Source organism: Entamoeba histolytica, genomic scaffold (genome assembly GCF_000208925.1).
Source record: "Entamoeba histolytica HM-1:IMSS scf_1104750518275 genomic scaffold, whole genome shotgun sequence".
Classification (NCBI taxonomy): Eukaryota; Evosea; order Mastigamoebida; family Endamoebidae; genus Entamoeba; species Entamoeba histolytica.
In genome coordinates this window covers 2,230-19,364 of record NW_001915145.1, presented here as the reverse complement: position 1 = coordinate 19,364, position 17,135 = coordinate 2,230, and the positions used below count along the sequence as shown (strand labels likewise).

Here is a 17,135-nt window from a genome sequence, read left to right as displayed (position 1 = left end):
TTAATGTTAAGTTCATTTGTAGATCGAATTCTTTTCTCTCCCCATAGCTTTCTCATAGCACACTCAAATAAAACACCATCCCTCAATACTGTAGATCCTGTTTTAACTTCATTGTCAATACTAATTTTATCCCCAATATAGACTTTTTTTGCAAATGAACTCATTTTAGTTTTATTAAATTGAACTTCAGCACCCATAAGAATAGCAAATAATAATGTGTCTGCATTACATTCAGCTCGAACATTTCTACTAGCTCGTTGTTTTTGAGCTTCAACCGATGTTGTTTTCATTTGTATTGTATTTTTCCTTATTTGAACTTAAATAGGCAGCACAGCATTTTGCCTATCAAATCTAAAGGAAAAGCCATACAAAACTTGACTACATTTTATTTTTTTGATTATTTTCTTTAAGTCGTCTTTTTTCAACCTTCGATTCTAATTCCATTTTGACTTTCAAATGCTTATCAGTCCTTTCTTTCCTAATTCTTCGGGATTATCCTCTTAATTAATCACTTTCTTAAAAATGACAAATTTCTCATTGCCTATTGACCCTTATATTCCATCCAAACTAGATTCAAAAGAATCTGCCTGTCTAATACTGAAAAAAAATCTCATTCTTAATGAGAAATTCTTTTTCTTCTTATCCATCAAATAACAAAATTTAATAACAATTTAATAATAATAATAAATTAATATTCAACATGAAAATCAAAGTTCCATTTGATTTGTGAGGAAAATATGGCAGGAAAGTGCCTATCCTGAAGAATCGTTTCAATTTATTGTAGAAGAGAAAAGACATAACAAAAATGATTTATTCAAATTTAAATCACACAAAACACGAAAAACACAAATTTGTTTTGAAAATTCATTTATTTTAGAAAAGTTAAATCTAGAAAAAAACCTATTAACTTTAAGAATTAAATGGAGGGAAGCATCACTTCTAGTAGTAGTACTACTTCAATTGGATTACCAGTGGTTGTTGAAGTTTGTTTAAAAAAAAAGTATATTAAAATAAAGAAAAGAATAAATAATTTATCGTAATAGTCTATTATTTCAACGACATGCCTTTTTTCATCAATATTTATTTACTTTTTTGAACAAGCAAATGTTTATTGTAGAGCCTTAGCACTTCAAAATGTCTTTGTTTTTTATATTCTCTTTACTATATTTATATTAATTCTTACTTCAACTCTTACTTGGGGAGGAATTTGGGAATTTATCATGTTTGCTTATTTGATTCTTTGCCTTATTATTAAGTTAGTTATGATAGCTTCAGCAATAATCTTCTCTAAATCCGAAAAATTCCTTGGTATTCCACCAATATCTACTTTTATTTTAAACAAAGCAAGTGCTATCTAATTCAATTAATCTATTAATTTCTCTTCTTCTTTCTTTTCATATGAGACATTATCAGATTTTAATCAATTCCTGTTACTTTTAAGATTGGATTTCTTTCTTATTTTATTTAGGTTGTAACGCACTTTTTGTTTCAAATTTTTGTCTATAACAAAAAAATTTTAATTAATACTAGAAACAAACATATCTATGTTATTTTTAAATTTACTTCTGTTTTTCTCAATTACCCCATTACTTCATCAATATTAAAATACACTTCACTTCAAAATGTATAACCTTTTATTGGTTTATTTCTTTTTAGATTAATTCTATTCTCACAAATTACGATTGTATTTTAAGATGAAACTTTATAAATAGATGGTACTATTTATTTTTATAACACGAAAAGGGGATTATAGAACTCTTTGGTTAAAGAACTTAAAATGCTAGAAAAGTTTTGAGAAGACAAGAAAGATGAGATCGTCTTCACAAATTACAAAACAGTCTCAAGAACAATTTCTACAAAATGCAAAGAAAAATCAAGCACTTGTTGAAGAAATCAGGACTAATGAAAAAGAATTATTCAAAAGAAGTAAAAAATGGGTTCAGAATATAGCTGGTTTGTGAGTTTTCTTTGACTCATTTAACTTAGTTTTTTAAAAAGAAATGAAGCAACATTATCAGTTAATAATTGAGTAGTTGCTGCGCACACTGGAATTTCAGTCTCAGAAACATTAAAGTCATATTCCTCTAAATTTGAAAAGAGTGATATTAGTAATATCCAAAGGGTATGTGTTGCACTTGGGCAATGTGGGGAAATTGTTGATAATTTTGTTAGGGTATTAGATCGACTTCAATTAGACCTTGACAAGTATTTATGTGAGTCACTTCGTTCGTTAATTGATGGTGAATTAGCAATGGTAACAAATGGACCAAAATTAGATTCTATAAGAACAACAGGAAGTTCAACTAGTCCCAAATTATCACAAGCAGTAGCAAATATACAAATGGCAATCGATAAATTTGAGATAGAGTCACTTTCTCGTTTTTGTAATGTTTTTGACTCATTTGATAATCTTAAAGAAGGAATGATAAGTGTAAATATATTAAGGGAAAAGGCAAAAGTTGCAAAAAAACAACAAGAACAATTACAAGCAGCATATGAAGAAACTGAAAAAATAGACTCTACTACTTATAGAAATTATTTTGGAATTCCATTAAAAAAATTACTTGAAGATGAAGGTAGAGTTGATGCACAAATTCCTTTAGGACTTGAAAAAGCATTAAAATATTTATTCTTAAATGGGCTTAATAAAGAAGGTCTTTTTAGACTAAGTTCAACTCCTGATAAACTTAATTTTGCTAAAATGAAATTTTTAGCAACGAATTATTCTCATGAAGATCCTTATTTAGTTGCCAATTTAGTCAAATTATTTATTAAAGAAATTCCTGGTAATTTAATTCCAAAAAATGCTATTGCCGTTTTTCAGAAATGGGATAATGAAATAGTTGCTGGTATTAACACAGAAACAAGAGAAATAGATCCTGTATTAGAAAAGAAAATTGCTCTACAAATTCATTCTGATATAGCATTAACACTACCACCAGAACATCTCACTTGTCTTAAATACTTAGTTTCGTTTTGCTCTCATTTAGTGAAAAGTGAGAAGTCAAAGATGACCATTGAGGCTATATCAACTTGTGTTGCACCTAACGTATTTTATTCAGATCCCAAATTAGAAGGACCAACTTTGTTAAATTATAGCAAACAGATTAATAGACTATTTTCATTTATCTTAAGAAATATATTAACAATATTCCCCTCTTCTAAAAGGTGTTTCAGTGCAAGAAAGAAGAGCGTTTTTATGCACAATCCAGAAGAAATTGAAATGAATGATGGTCTTGTGTCTGTTTCTCCAATGTTTTCAGAACGTTCTTCACCAAAATTAATCATTTCAAATCAAATAGATCAAAATGGAAAAATAATTACTCAAACTGATCAACACTCAACCCTTGTCTCTCCTTGTAATTCCAAAGTTATTTCTTTACTCCAGTCTTCAAGATTAAGCATGAAGTAATTGTAGATTTTACTTTTCTTTTTAGTGTTTTTTAACAAAGTCTGTCTTTTCTTGAAAGAAATTTTATAACAAAAATATCGTAACGGTTTAAGTCAAGAAGAGTTTATGTGTTGAATAAGTGTAAATATTGAAAATAATTGAGAATAATAATTCATTAAATAATTATTTATTCACTTTTATTTCTGTTAGTTAAAATGAAAAAAATTAAAAATGAGTAGAAAAATAAAATAAAAAAAAATTAAGAAGATATAAATAACAATATTGAAGAAACAAAAAAAAAACAAAAATAATTATTTCTTGAAAAATTATCAAAAATTTAAAGAAAATAATAGAATGAGAAATAGAATTATAGAATTTTTGCAATATTATATAATATTAACTTGAATGATTTGATTTTTTTTTCTTTAAATAAATATCTTTTGACAACTTTTGATTATTGTTATAATAAGACACAATAATTATCATAAGAATTGATAAAAATTTATTAACTATCTCATTATTAAATATTCATTATGATTTATTATATTTCCATTATTCTTGAAAATATTCACAAATTTTAATTTGAAAAAATCATGAATTACTAAATAAATAGTAAATGAAACAAATGATTATTTTGTTCAATGTTATCTATTGATGAGAAACACTCTTCATCAAACAACAATATCACATGAAGATTAAACAATAATATTATAAACCCATTAATTGTCAATAGAAATAAAATAAATTAAGAATTAAAACAATAGTTATGCACTGTAAATACAATTAAATTGTGAATATATTTTTAATGGAGTAAAAGAAAACACACAAATTATTAATAATTAATCTATCACTTAAAATAATAACAATACCAATACCCCGATAGCCATGATAAAAATAGATAAACTTCCATTAGTATTATTACTACTCCAACACTGACCTGCATCAGGAGCATTTTCATCTTTAACCAAAGTGATATCATCAAAATAAAAAGTATGTGGGAGACTTCCATAGTTTTGACCCCAGAATCCCCAGAATTCATTATTGGTAACATTTAAGTCTTTAAGAGATATTTTAAAGTAAGTCCATTCATTTGCTGATTTAGTAGATAACCTCATTCCATTTTCTTGTGTTTTAAAGGCTTTGAATAAGAAACAATTATTGCATTCAAAATCTGTTTTCATCTGGAATTGGATTGCAGAATATTGATCAGCACGTGCAGGATTGAGTAACCCTAATTGTAAACATCCCCATTTCTCAAAAACAGCCTTTACACAATAACTTCCAGTCTTAGGATTTGTAGTACATTGAAAATCAACTTCAACATTTGGAGACCAATTATTATAAGCTCCAACAAGTTGTTTTTCTTCATAGATTATAGAAAAATCATCCCAAAGAGTACAACACTCTACAGCATCATCTGGTTTAGGTTTTTTAGTTAATGTATTAAAATCAAAATAAACATCTTTAGGAATAATAAAATTGCCATCAGCTTCTGTAACTTTATTACTCTCATCTGAAGTAACAGTTGCTTTAACATAATCATCATTAATAGAATAAATTTTATAAGTAATTGGAAATTCAATAGCTTTTCCTTCAATTTTAAATGGCCAAGTATTATAATCAGTTCTATTCAAAGCGATGAAGTCATTCATTGTTGAATCTTTAATTTCTACTGACTTAATACCTAATGTGTGTTCATAAATGACAACTGAATACCACCATTTACTTGACCCATTCATAGATTTTAATTTTATATTTCCAGTATAGTCACATGCAACCATTCTTACTGTAACATTTGGTGTTCCACCATATGTTTCTACATAAGGATAAGCATTCCCAGACAAATCGAAATGATACATATCACCACTACAACATTTTTCATTTCCTGTAACTGGACATCTACTATCAACTCTAAATCTTAATGTTCCTGATGGACCAACCATTTCATAGCAAATTCCACACTTCTTTGCTTCATCATAAAATGCCTCATTTGGAGCAGCTCCAAACATATATCCAGGAACGATAGTTGTTGGTTGAGGACCATATGAACAAGACCCTCCACTTGCCCATTGATCATAATAAGTAATTCTTCCTTTTGTACATTCTGATAATGGTGTTAGTTCTGCAGTTTGATGTGCAGAACAACTAAAAACTAAGAGCAATAAAACCCCAAATTTCATTTTGTAATTAAAAAAGGGAAATGAGTTATTTGTAGTTCTATTTGTTGTAATACTCTGAATAAAAAAAGAATAAAATTAAAAAAAAAAAAATAAATAAACTCCATTACAAAACATTGAAATTAAAAATTACCATCAAAATCATCAGGACAATGGAAAGAGAATTTAAAAGTACCAGTTTCTATTATTGAACCATTATGTAATTCAGTTACAGTGTCTTTATTTTTAAATACAGTATCTATTTTTAATCCATTTCTTCCTTTTAAAAGACATTTCCAACGTTTTGTTCCAACATCATATTGAACAATAGCATGAGTATGTGAAATACTTTTAGCTTCCATATATGCTGATAAATCAAGATCAACATTATTTTCTCTACCTTTTCTTCCAATAATTATTGTTGGCTTAGTAAGTTCCATCATCTTTGTTTTAGTTTCTTCATTTTCAAAATATGGATAATTGATTCTAACACGAGTTTCTTGTCTTGTTGAAATAGGTGGAAGAGAAACAGCTGCATTAGAAGCAGTACTAATTGGAGGTAATATGAATTGTGATCCATTCTCTTGTTTAAATGGTTTTTTTGCAAGAACTTTTTCAGGGACATAATCTGGTTGGAGTCGTTTTCTTGCATCATTTGGATTTTCTGTTGCAAATTTAGTTGCATCTTTAACAACTTTTTCTGCCTCTTTTATTCCTTCTTTCTTTAATGCATTTAACATTTCAATATTATTAGCATCAAGTTTTGAATAAATTTGCATTAATCGTTGCCATGCCAAAAATTGAATAAAGGATTGTGGGAAAAGAGACATATCAAACATTTGTTGAGTTGGAGCGTTACATGCGTTACAAAGTAAATCACTAGTTACTGATAAACCAGCTGGAACAGACCCCATAGCCATTTCAAGTTCTTGTCTTCTTAGACTTAAATATTTACTAAACAAATTACGAGTATCTTCTGGAATAGAAGACATAGAAGGTACATAATTAAAATTAATTTTTTTGTCAAGCATTGAAGCATATAATAAAACAGATGCTTCATCAATAACACCTTTTTCATTTTGAACGTAATGCTCAAGATATTCTCTTCGATTTTCTCTCCAATGATGTAAACAAATATAGTTTGATTGACATTTTGGATTTAATTTAAGAACTATTGGGAAATTACCAACTCTATTATTAATAATAGGTAAATAACACACATTAGTTTCATAAGGTTCTCCTTCACAGAACCTACAAAACTTATATTCTCCAAGGATTTTTTCATCTTTATTTGGAACACATTTTGGGTCTCCAAGTGTTTTTGGTAATTCTTCATGTTTGGTTTCTTCTTTTTTAACTTCATCTACTTGTTTTTCTTCTGTTTTTTTTTCATCTACTTGTTTTTCACCTTGTAAAGTATTTATTTCATTTTTCTTTTCATTTATTTCAATCTTTTTTTCTTCTTCGGTTGGCTTTTCAATAGGATTATTATTACTACTAACATTAACTATTTGAGACTTTTCTTCTGTAACTTTATTTTCAACTTCTATAGATTTGTTTATTTCTTCAGTTGTTTTTACAATTTCATGTTTTGGTTCTTGATTTTTGATTGTTTCTATTTGTTGAATCTTTTTCGCTTCTTCTAAAACTGTTGGCTGGATATTAGGTTGTTCTGGTTTCTTTTGAACATCGTTTATTGGGTGTGTTTCAAGAGTATTTTCACTCTTAATTATAGGAATACCATTTTGTGTTGGAGTTGTTTCGTTTGTAGAAACAAGATTGTTTGTAGTTGAGACTTCATTTGGTTTCGTTTCTGTAGGTGGTACTTCAGCCATAATAATTCTTTCAGTTCCAGTTCTTGCTTTAAATACGCTCTATTTATATTTTTTGAACCAAACTTCTCAACCCTAAAATTTGATTCAAAACGGCATTTCTTATTTTTTAGATCAAAGATTGCATTTGGTGAGATTTTTTCTGTCTTTTTTCTCTTTTTAAATCTTATTTTAATTTTAAGTTCAAAAGAAAACATCAAAGTATAAATCAATTTTCTGTTACTATATGGATAGTTCTGTCAATAATTCATCTTAAAAAGGTATTTAAGTTCTATAATAACTTAATAGTAAATAATAGTAAAGTGTAATAACAGAAAGAAATATGAAGAAAACAAGTGACTTCTCAAAAAAAAAGGAATCAACTGAAAAAAATCAAATCTTATGGAAAACGAATTTAAAGTAGTTTTGTTGGGGGAAGGAAAAGTTGGAAAGACATCGATGATATTAAGATATACCCAAAATTTTTTTACTCCTGAAGAAGGTCCTCGTACTACACAAGCTTCATACGTATCAAAAACATTAAATATTGATAAAAATGATTATATTATTAATATTTGGGATACTGCAGGACAAGAAAAATACCAAGCATTAACACCAATTTATTACAGGGATTCACAAGGAGCAATTTGTTTGTTATATTTTTTATTATAAGAAAAAAGATTATTTTATTACATATTTATAACGTTAGTGGTTTATGACATTACTGAACCAAGAAGTTTCCAACGAGTACAAACAGAAGTTGATAATATTAGAGATATGTTAGGAGATAGTTGTTGTATTGTTATTGTTGGAAATAAAATGGACTTAGTTCAACAACGTAAAATTTCAAAAGAAGAAGCTGATAAATATGCTGAGTCAGTAAAGGCTATTCATTATTTATGTTCATGTGCAACTGGTGATGGTATATCTGATGTATTTGAGGGTTTAACTAAACAAATGGTTGACAAGAGAAAATCTTTAGGAGATGATGAGTTATTTGATCGTAAAAAGTCAACCCTTGTATTTCAAGATGATAAAAACAACACTCGTCAAGCAAAATCTGATTGTTGTTAATTAACTTTTCTTTTATTTTTTAAGTGTTATAGAAAATATAATATATATTATATTAACATATCTTATTTTAAGCTTTAATTGTTTTAAGAAAGTTTTTAGGATGACATCAATACTTAATTTCTTAATATAAATAAGTTTTATTTTATGGTTAATTGTTTGAATTGTGTCATAATGATAATGTTATATTAATATAACTTAATTTTTCAGTTGGTAGAATTGATGAATGTTATAATTTTAATATAATTTTGTGTTAAGTTTTCTAACAAATTTTTATTATTGTTTTATCTTAAAATTCAAATGCAAATCCCTCTACAAAGTTGTATTGAACCAAGTGATTTTAAAAAACATAATTTATGTGTTCCTCAACATGAATTAGTTAAATGTACTCTTATTGGAGTTCAGTGTGTTGTATGTAGTTTTCCAGTTGCAGGAGAAGCTTTTAAATGTCGTATTTGTGGAGTTAAAATTCATCCATCTTGTAAAGATAATTTTGTTATTCCATGTCATAGAGAAGATAAAGCATTTGTTACAAGTGGATTAATTAACCATTTTCATCATTTAGAAATTACTACTTTTTCATCTCCAACTTATTGTCAAATATGTGATGAACTTCTTGTTGGATTTGTTCAACAAGGATATAGATGTAGTTTATGTGGAATGACTTGTCATAGTAAATGTCTCAAATATGTAAATGCTAATTGTAAACCATATAAAGGAGAAACAGGGTTTTCACACTGTTTTTGTAAAGGTGTTTCTGTTGGTGTAAAATGTCATATCTGTTCATCTCCATTATTAGGAGGATGTACAGGTGGATTAAAATGTAGTTGGTGTGGATTAGTTTGTCACCAATGTTGTGTAAGAAAAGCACCAATACAATGTAGTTATGGGGTATTATCACATATAATTATTCCACCAGATTATGTTGATGAAAATGATAGAATGAAGTTAATAGAAAATTATGTTCCTAAAGTAATTGCTGTTAATAGCAAGTCAGGAGGTCAAACTGGAAAAAATGTTATTCAATATTGTCTACGACTTCTTAATCCACTCCAAGTATTTGATATTCTTAATGGTTGGGATGTTCTTTTTAATTTTGTAGAAAAATATCATGATAACTTTACATTAATTATTGCAGGAGGAGATGGTACAATGGGTTGGGCTATGAATGAATGTAAGAAACATGGTGTCTCTCCACAATTAGTTCCACTTCCATTAGGAACAGGAAATGATTTATCAAATGCATTTGGATGGGGAAATACATTTGATGGAGCTATGGAAACAGTAAAAAATTTACTTATTAAAATTGATAATTGTGCAGAAGTAAGACTTGATAGATGGAAAGTAATTCCTGAATCAGGAGAGAATGAAATTATATTTAATAACTATTTTTCATTTGGATTAGATGCTGATATTGTTGCAGATTTTCATGCCCAAAGACAAGCAAATCCAAAAAAATTTGATAATGCACTTAAAAATAAAATGAATTATGGATTATCTTATTTAAATGCAATTAAACAATCTACACCTTTAAGCGAATTATTAACATTTAATGTTAATGGAACATCACTTGATGTAAGTTCATTAATAGGTATTTGTTTTCTTAATATTCCATTATATGGTGGAGGAGCTCATCCTTGGGGAGAGACTTCAGAACTTGATAGGATTAAAGGATGGAAATCTCCAAGTCCTGGTGACAAATTACTTGAGGTATTCGGATTTCATGATCCAATTCATGTTATTAAGACATTAGCAGGTATTGTTCCAGGAACTAAAATAACCCAATTAAATTCAATTACATTTAATGTTGAGTCTGATAATATTAATTGTCAGTGTGATGGAGAGCCAGTACGTTTAGAGCGTGGAAGGTATGAGATTCAATTTGACTTACAAGTCCGATTCTTACGTAAATTTAATTAAATTTTTTTCTTTTAATTAGAATATCTTAAAGTATCTAATCTAAAAATAAATTGAAATAAAGTATGAGTTTAATTCAAAGTTAAATAGCAATTCAGTTGGAGTTTAAAAGATATTAAAATAAAATTTAATTTATAATCTATTTCATTATAATCATTTAAAAAAATTGTAAGTAATTTATTTGTTATGATAAAAATTAAACAAAAGTATAATGTTTATTAGAATTAATTCATACATATCTCTTGATAAATGAGAATAATCTCTCTTTCATAATTCTTTAATGAGTTATCTAGTAATGGAAGGTTACTGTTGAATTTATTAGAAATCTACAAAATATTGATAATAAAGAAATAACAGTATCGATGATTAAATGATTTATCTTTGAAGAAAGTTTAGTGATGATAATAAATGAATAAACAAAGCACCCTATTGTATATTTCTTTTTTTTTTCAAGTAAAAATTCAAGTCATATTAGTGTTATAATTGATTGAAATTTAACTTTATGAATAGTTTATAGAATATTAATGAGAAGAAATCTATGAAGAGTTTTGTATAACAAAAGACTTTTTGTCATATCAACAGTATTTGTTTCAGTGTCATGACTAGAAATATAAATTCAATTATTATTCGAAAGAATTAATGAAATAAATTTAATATAGGAAGAAATATAAATGCCATATTTTAGATTTTAAACAAATATATTATAGAATGAGTGTCTTCTTTAATAATACATTTTATAATAAGAATTGTTTTCAACCAAATATTTGTAATAGATATGTTATAAAAAAATATTTTACAAGTATTGAGTTTTTCTTAATAATGTAAAATAACATATAACATAACCAATTAGTACAGTTTCTAACATAAACAATGCGATGAAACCAATCTTAGTAAATTTAATTTGTTAATTGAATATTATATAATACTTTGAATTTTAAGAATTTAATGAATAATCATTTTCAATATTTATTTCCAACAGTTATTGTTTTCATTAACTGATTTTTATTTTTATTTATTATTTAATTGGTTATAGAATTATTAATATTTTTCTTTTCTGCTTCAAATTCATTTTTTTCTTTGTTTTTGATTTGTATTTTCTTTTTAAACCAAACAAAAGAGAAATTAAACAACATACTTAAAAAAGCTTTGATTATTGTTCATAAAACAAAAAGAAAAATAAGTTTTTTACTCTTTTTTGTATGAACATAATAACGTTTCTCTTGTTTATTTATAAACAAAATTCTCAAAAATAACAACATTAGAAAAACAAAAAATAATCTTTTCAATTATGCTGTTGTTTCCCAAATGTTTCTACAAATTGCAGCAGATCTTCTTACTAACCGTTTATTGTCATCTAATGGAACTAATAACTTCTTTATTACATTCTTTTGATATGGTCTTATTGCATCAATACCATACACAACACGAATACGAGTTAATAAGTCAATAATATCACATCGATATTTAATTGTTGTACCATTAATATAAAGAACATTAAAAAGTTTTGTTATGATTGAGTCAAGTTCACTTTCTATTAATGACATTGGATATTGAGATACAGTTGGTAAAATATTAAATAATAAAACTACAACACTATCTATCTCATTTAAATGACTTGTTGGAACACAAATAATGTTAAATATCTTTAGAACAGTACTTTCATATGTTAACAGTTTTTCTGTTGGAAGTAAGGAGAAAAGAAGAATCATTATATGAGATTCTTCTACAGTAGTGACTTGATGTGATTCAATAAACCGTTCATAAACTAGATTGAATAATTCCTCTTTCCAATGTAATTCATTTTTCTTATTAATACTATCAAACACAATCATTTCTTTTAAACATTCAATAGCCTTATTATTCATTCGACATAACTCTTCAATAAATATTGGTGTAGCTTGTTTATTTGATTCATGAGAATCTAATTCTTGAATAGTTTTATATCCATTAAAATATTCCTTATTTTGTTCAAGTACATGAGGTATAATATTTGTTAATTTACTAATAAGTAATGAATATATAGCAATAGTGTCTTTGTCTACTTCTTGTACTTCATTCAAATAAACTATTAAGTTTTCTGGTTGATAAAACTGAAGTAAAGAAGGGAGTATTAATAAGAGTCTTGAATGTTCTTTGAGTTGACTTAATACACCCTCAGTTAGTTCTGAGATTTTCTTAGAGCTAAGAATTGAATGAAGACGACTAAGTCTATTCATTAAAGTGTTGAATAATGGTGATAAGACTCCATTAGTAATAACAATAAATACTGGAATACAATGGTTAACGTATACATCTAAACAATTGAATGGAAGAGCATCTGATAATATAGATTGAAAAACTGGAACATATTCATTACTTTGTAATGTTGGAATTAACTTCAACAATTGTTCAAATAATTTAGGACTATGAAGTGCAATACCACTAACAAGTTCAAGGTTTGTAATAATTTTATTTGCTGGTAATAATGAAATCATAACATCTTCTTCTTTTTCATATAATCTTTGTAAGATTGGAATAGCATCATGACATTTATTTTCACTTAACTCAATTGCATTTTGAAATGGAACCATTCGTTGTTCACCAAGAAGATTTAATAAAGCTAATGACACATCTATATCTAAAAGACTAACAAAACATGGATGTAATGGTGTTGCTAATCTATGAAGATCCCAAGCAACTTGTCCTTTAACACAATCTAATAATGGCATTCCTTCAATAATACGTTGATAAATTAAACGAACAATAAAAAGCTCTCTTTCAAATTGTTCTTTAGGACGGTCATCAGCATCTTGCAATTGATCATGGAAACATTGAATGAAAACAGGAACAAATACTTTAAAGAATTTTTCTGATTTCTTTGTAAGTTCTTCTAATAGTCCATTTACAAAATTAATAATAATTTCATCTGTCTCTGACATCATTCTCAAACAAAACATTTTAATACTTTCCATTAAATTTTTAGAATGAAAATCATCTAATGAACAAAAATATGATGCAATTGCAAATGCAAATTCATTAACTTCTACAACACCAACAGTAGAAATATTTTGTTCTATTGATTCCCAAATATGAGTGAAATATGCATAAACATATTTTAATTCAAATCTTTGAATACAAAAATAAATAGCTTTTAATGCTTCTAATTTAATACTTGATAAATCAGCATCCAGTTTATCTAATAAAAATGGTAATGCAAATTGAGCATAAATTGGAGCTGAAACAAATGCATCTAATATTTTATTTGTTAAGTCTATTCTTAATGCTTCATCACCTTTTGGTGGATATAAAATAGGGAAATAAGCTGATGCACAATCAAATAATAATGGTGCTGAATCTGCATCAATTTCATTTTTTTGAGAAACTAATTTAATAAGATCAAATACTTCTTTAAGACATTCAGGATCACGTTCTAATTCTATTAATTGAACACAGGTATCTATTACTTCTGTTGCTTGGTAATAATTAATAAAGACTTTATAGAATTGATATACTAATATTCTTACTTCTTTTGTATATAATTGAGTTCTCATACATGAATATGCCATTGCAATTTCATTAATAATTTCATCAGATGGTTTCTTAGTTACTAATTGAAGTAATGCTGTAAGAATGGGTTCTAAACACACTGCATCAACTAAACGACTAGCTAAATAATCAACAAACACATCTTTTGATTCTTCTTTTATTGGGTATTTAATTAGACAATATGTTAATAATGATGTAGCTCTGAACCTTATTCTTTCATCTTCACTTGGTAAAGTATCACCTAAGTCAGTAACAAGAGAATTGACGTTATAGTTATTTTTCATTAATTGGTCTATTATTTCATATCCTTCTTTAATAACCTTTGGACTTTCTATAAACTCATTTAATTGTTGTGCGGGTGTACTCATGATTAGTGTTTGGGTATTTAAAGTTTATTTCTATTGAAGTTTTTTGGTTATAAATATGAATCACCTAAATTGAAAAATGTTATGTTTTTTTTTTTAATTTTTTTTAAAAGGGTTATTAAAAACAAAAAATTCGACTTTCAATTATTTGTTACTTGTATTTGTTTTGATTAACTAATTACTGAACGATGTTTTTCTCTAACTTCTCCTTAATGAGTTAAAAAAAGTAGTAGAAACATTTTTAAATATTCAATAATCAATTTATTATACTAATAATAAGTATCAATATTATTTAGGAAGTATTAAAAATGAAATATTTAAAATAAAAGAGAATGAAACATATGAACATGGTACTAAAAGACGAGAAGGAATATTTGATAGGATTGATGAAGTAGTTAGAAGAATAAATTAATAAAATTCAAACAAAATTTAATAAGAAGAAAGAAGAATGAAAAATATATTAGAATGAATATTTAGAAAGAAAGAAGCAGAGAGATTAAGAAGAATGTTACAAATGGAAGAATTGACAGGAAAAAAACAACGAATAGATTATTTAATTCAAATAATGATAATTAGAAAGGGAAATACGTCATTATTTACTTAAAAAAAATAAAAATAATTATTATTGAAGAAGAAGAAGGAAATAAAATTGGAGGATATGTTAATTCTAAAATTGATAAAGCTAATAGTTATTATATAAATGAATCAAAATCATTGTTATTTTCATAAGAATCAAAATGAAGAATCAAAAGAATGATGAAATTTGATTGATATTAAAAAAAAACACAATATGCATTTAAATTATTTAATCAATCGATTATTTGTTTAAATTTGGATAGTTTAGTTTGGAAATAATATTATTGTTAATAAAGAGAATACTAAAACAAAATCCTAAGAAACAATTATTTGAAAATATTATTAAAAGAATGATTGTCAAGGATTATTAAATCCTAAAGTATTAATACCTTTTCCTTTTTTTTTATTTGTTACTTTTTCAATACTTCAAGAAGTGAATTGTTGAATTTCTAATAATGGAATATTTTTCCGTAAAAAATGGGGGTAAGTAATAGGAAACAAAAGTTTACTACAAATAACTAATTGAAAAAGAATTAAAATATCTCAAATAAGAAAAGTTAATCATCTTTCAATTAATAATTCAGTTCATCTTAAATGAATTTAATAAACATCATTGTTAAGAATTATTTTTCTTACTAACTTTATTTTCAACATATTTATTTAAAAACTCTAAACAATTAGTCTTGTAATTGTGTTTATTAAAAAACGATAACTTTATCTAATTGTTTTTTGCTATTACTAAAAAAAGAAAATGAACTATTAACTTAATATTTAGATTTGATTATTAAATAATAAATAGTATTTATAATTCCAAAATCAATTTTTAGGTTTTCTTTTATTCATGAACATTTTAACTTTAGACTTTTATTCTAAATTGAAAAAAATATGAAAAAAAAAAGAACTTCTAGTTGAACATAATGTTCTCTTTTCCAAAAGATCTCAACGATGTTCCTTTGAGCTATCATTTACAAATTCACAACCAAAATTATTCATCTAAATCATTTCATCAACAAGAATTTGTCATTAAACCAACATATCAAATACGTAAAGAAGAAGATTTAAAAATAAAAGAGTGTCAAAAAGAAGATCACACTGAACCTACTTATCACTTTTTTAAAGAATTAGATTTACAAAAACAATATGAACGGATAGTTCAATTATTAGATCCAAAAGAAGATAACCATTTATCTCAATTAGAAGTCAAAGAAAAAACTAAAAATTACTCTGAAACAGAAATTAAATCAGATCAAACAGAAGATAAAAAAGAAATAAAACATCAAAAAATTGAAGAAGTAAAATCTCCAGAAAGAGTAGGAAAGAAAGAACGAAGAGTAAAAACAAAAGAAAGTAAAATCAATATGAATTATTCAACAAGAAAAGACATAAAAAATAATCGAAATATCAAACGAGATGAAAAGAAAAAAGAAGATAAAGAGAATGAAAAACATTTTGAAACGATTGCAAAAGAGTTAAACATTAGTCATGTAGAAGAACTACCTAAAACTAACGAAATTATTATTGACAAAGAAAATGAAATAATAACAGAAATTAGTGAAACTACTGAATCTCACAAAATATCACCTTTTAAAGATTTAAACAAAACGATTATTAAGGGAATGGAAAAGAGTTCTTTTATAGGAGATGATAAAGACAAAGTTAACATAACAACCCACCAATCAGAAGAAAAAATTATTGAAATTATCAAAGAACACAATGACCAGTTGAAAGAAAGTCCAAGTAAATATAAAAGAAAAAATAATAAATCAAAAAAACCAATAAAGAAAAGAAATATTGAAGTTCCAAAAATTATTGATGAATCTCCTTTTAAAGGTTCTAGTAAAAATGTTTCTAATCACACTGACTTAAAACCTCCTATGACTAAAAAAACTAAAAAAAATGAAAAAACTGATTTATTAAGTCAACTTGAACAAACTTGGAAATCCGGAGTTGTGATGTTGATCATATTTATTGTTCTTTTTACTGCTTTGTCCATTTGGAATGATGTATTAAATGAAATGATGTATTAATTTTTAATTCATTTTTGAATTAATATTGTGATACATAACATTGTTAAAGTAAAAAAAACAAAAAAAAGATGAACCAAAAAATCAAATTAAATGGAACAATTAGTGAAAACAATTAATTCTCAGATCAATGCGTTAATGTCTGGTTCTTATAAATATGATTTTGACAATGTTATTAAAAGACTAAGAAAAAGTTTAATGAAATTTTATCCAACATATATTGTAGTTTATTATTACAGTATGTTGGTTTCAACGTTTGTTTTATTATTTTTAATTTGATGTATTATTTATTTAACCTT

At 26.0% G+C, this 17,135-nt stretch overlaps 8 protein-coding genes across 8 annotated transcripts; 5 read left to right on the top strand and 3 right to left on the bottom strand.

The window, feature by feature from the left end:
* Positions 1 to 920: 920 nt before the first annotated feature.
* On the top strand, positions 921 to 1,358 carry EHI_129370 (uncharacterized protein; the record flags this gene model as incomplete). Its single annotated transcript, XM_001914096.1, has 2 exons — positions 921 to 983; positions 1,044 to 1,358. 2 exons carry the CDS (start codon positions 921 to 923, stop codon positions 1,356 to 1,358), a joined length of 378 nt encoding a protein of 125 aa, XP_001914131.1.
* Positions 1,359 to 1,808: 450 nt separating this feature from the next.
* Positions 1,809 to 3,412, top strand: EHI_129360 (RhoGAP domain containing protein; the record flags this gene model as incomplete). The annotated part of the gene is made up of 2 exons (XM_646838.1): positions 1,809 to 1,953; positions 2,034 to 3,412. The coding sequence occupies 2 exons, from the start codon at positions 1,809 to 1,811 to the stop codon at positions 3,410 to 3,412; spliced, it is 1,524 nt and encodes a 507-aa protein (XP_651930.1).
* Positions 3,413 to 4,242: 830 nt separating this feature from the next.
* On the bottom strand, positions 4,243 to 5,580 carry EHI_129350 (uncharacterized protein; the record flags this gene model as incomplete). The annotated part of the gene is made up of 1 exon (XM_646837.2): positions 4,243 to 5,580. Exon 1 carries the CDS (start codon positions 5,569 to 5,571, stop codon positions 4,243 to 4,245), a length of 1,329 nt encoding a protein of 442 aa, XP_651929.1. The 5' UTR covers positions 5,572 to 5,580.
* Positions 5,581 to 5,690: 110 nt separating this feature from the next.
* Positions 5,691 to 7,382, bottom strand: EHI_129340 (uncharacterized protein; the record flags this gene model as incomplete). Its single annotated transcript, XM_646836.1, has 1 exon — positions 5,691 to 7,382. The coding sequence occupies one exon, from the start codon at positions 7,380 to 7,382 to the stop codon at positions 5,691 to 5,693; it is 1,692 nt and encodes a 563-aa protein (XP_651928.1).
* Positions 7,383 to 7,760: 378 nt separating this feature from the next.
* Positions 7,761 to 8,432, top strand: EHI_129330 (Rab family GTPase; the record flags this gene model as incomplete). The annotated part of the gene is made up of 2 exons (XM_646835.1): positions 7,761 to 8,007; positions 8,068 to 8,432. 2 exons carry the CDS (start codon positions 7,761 to 7,763, stop codon positions 8,430 to 8,432), a joined length of 612 nt encoding a protein of 203 aa, XP_651927.1.
* A 297-nt stretch (positions 8,433 to 8,729) lies between these two features.
* On the top strand, positions 8,730 to 10,349 carry EHI_129320 (diacylglycerol kinase, putative; the record flags this gene model as incomplete). Its single annotated transcript, XM_646834.1, has 1 exon — positions 8,730 to 10,349. One exon carries the CDS (start codon positions 8,730 to 8,732, stop codon positions 10,347 to 10,349), a length of 1,620 nt encoding a protein of 539 aa, XP_651926.1.
* Positions 10,350 to 11,632: 1,283 nt separating this feature from the next.
* EHI_129310 (DNA repair/transcription protein Mms19, putative) lies at positions 11,633 to 14,239 on the bottom strand (the record flags this gene model as incomplete). Its single annotated transcript, XM_646833.1, has 1 exon — positions 11,633 to 14,239. The coding sequence occupies one exon, from the start codon at positions 14,237 to 14,239 to the stop codon at positions 11,633 to 11,635; it is 2,607 nt and encodes an 868-aa protein (XP_651925.1).
* Positions 14,240 to 15,729: 1,490 nt separating this feature from the next.
* EHI_129300 (uncharacterized protein) lies at positions 15,730 to 16,839 on the top strand (the record flags this gene model as incomplete). Its single annotated transcript, XM_001914095.1, has 1 exon — positions 15,730 to 16,839. The coding sequence occupies one exon, from the start codon at positions 15,730 to 15,732 to the stop codon at positions 16,837 to 16,839; it is 1,110 nt and encodes a 369-aa protein (XP_001914130.1).
* Positions 16,840 to 17,135: the final 296 nt, after the last annotated feature.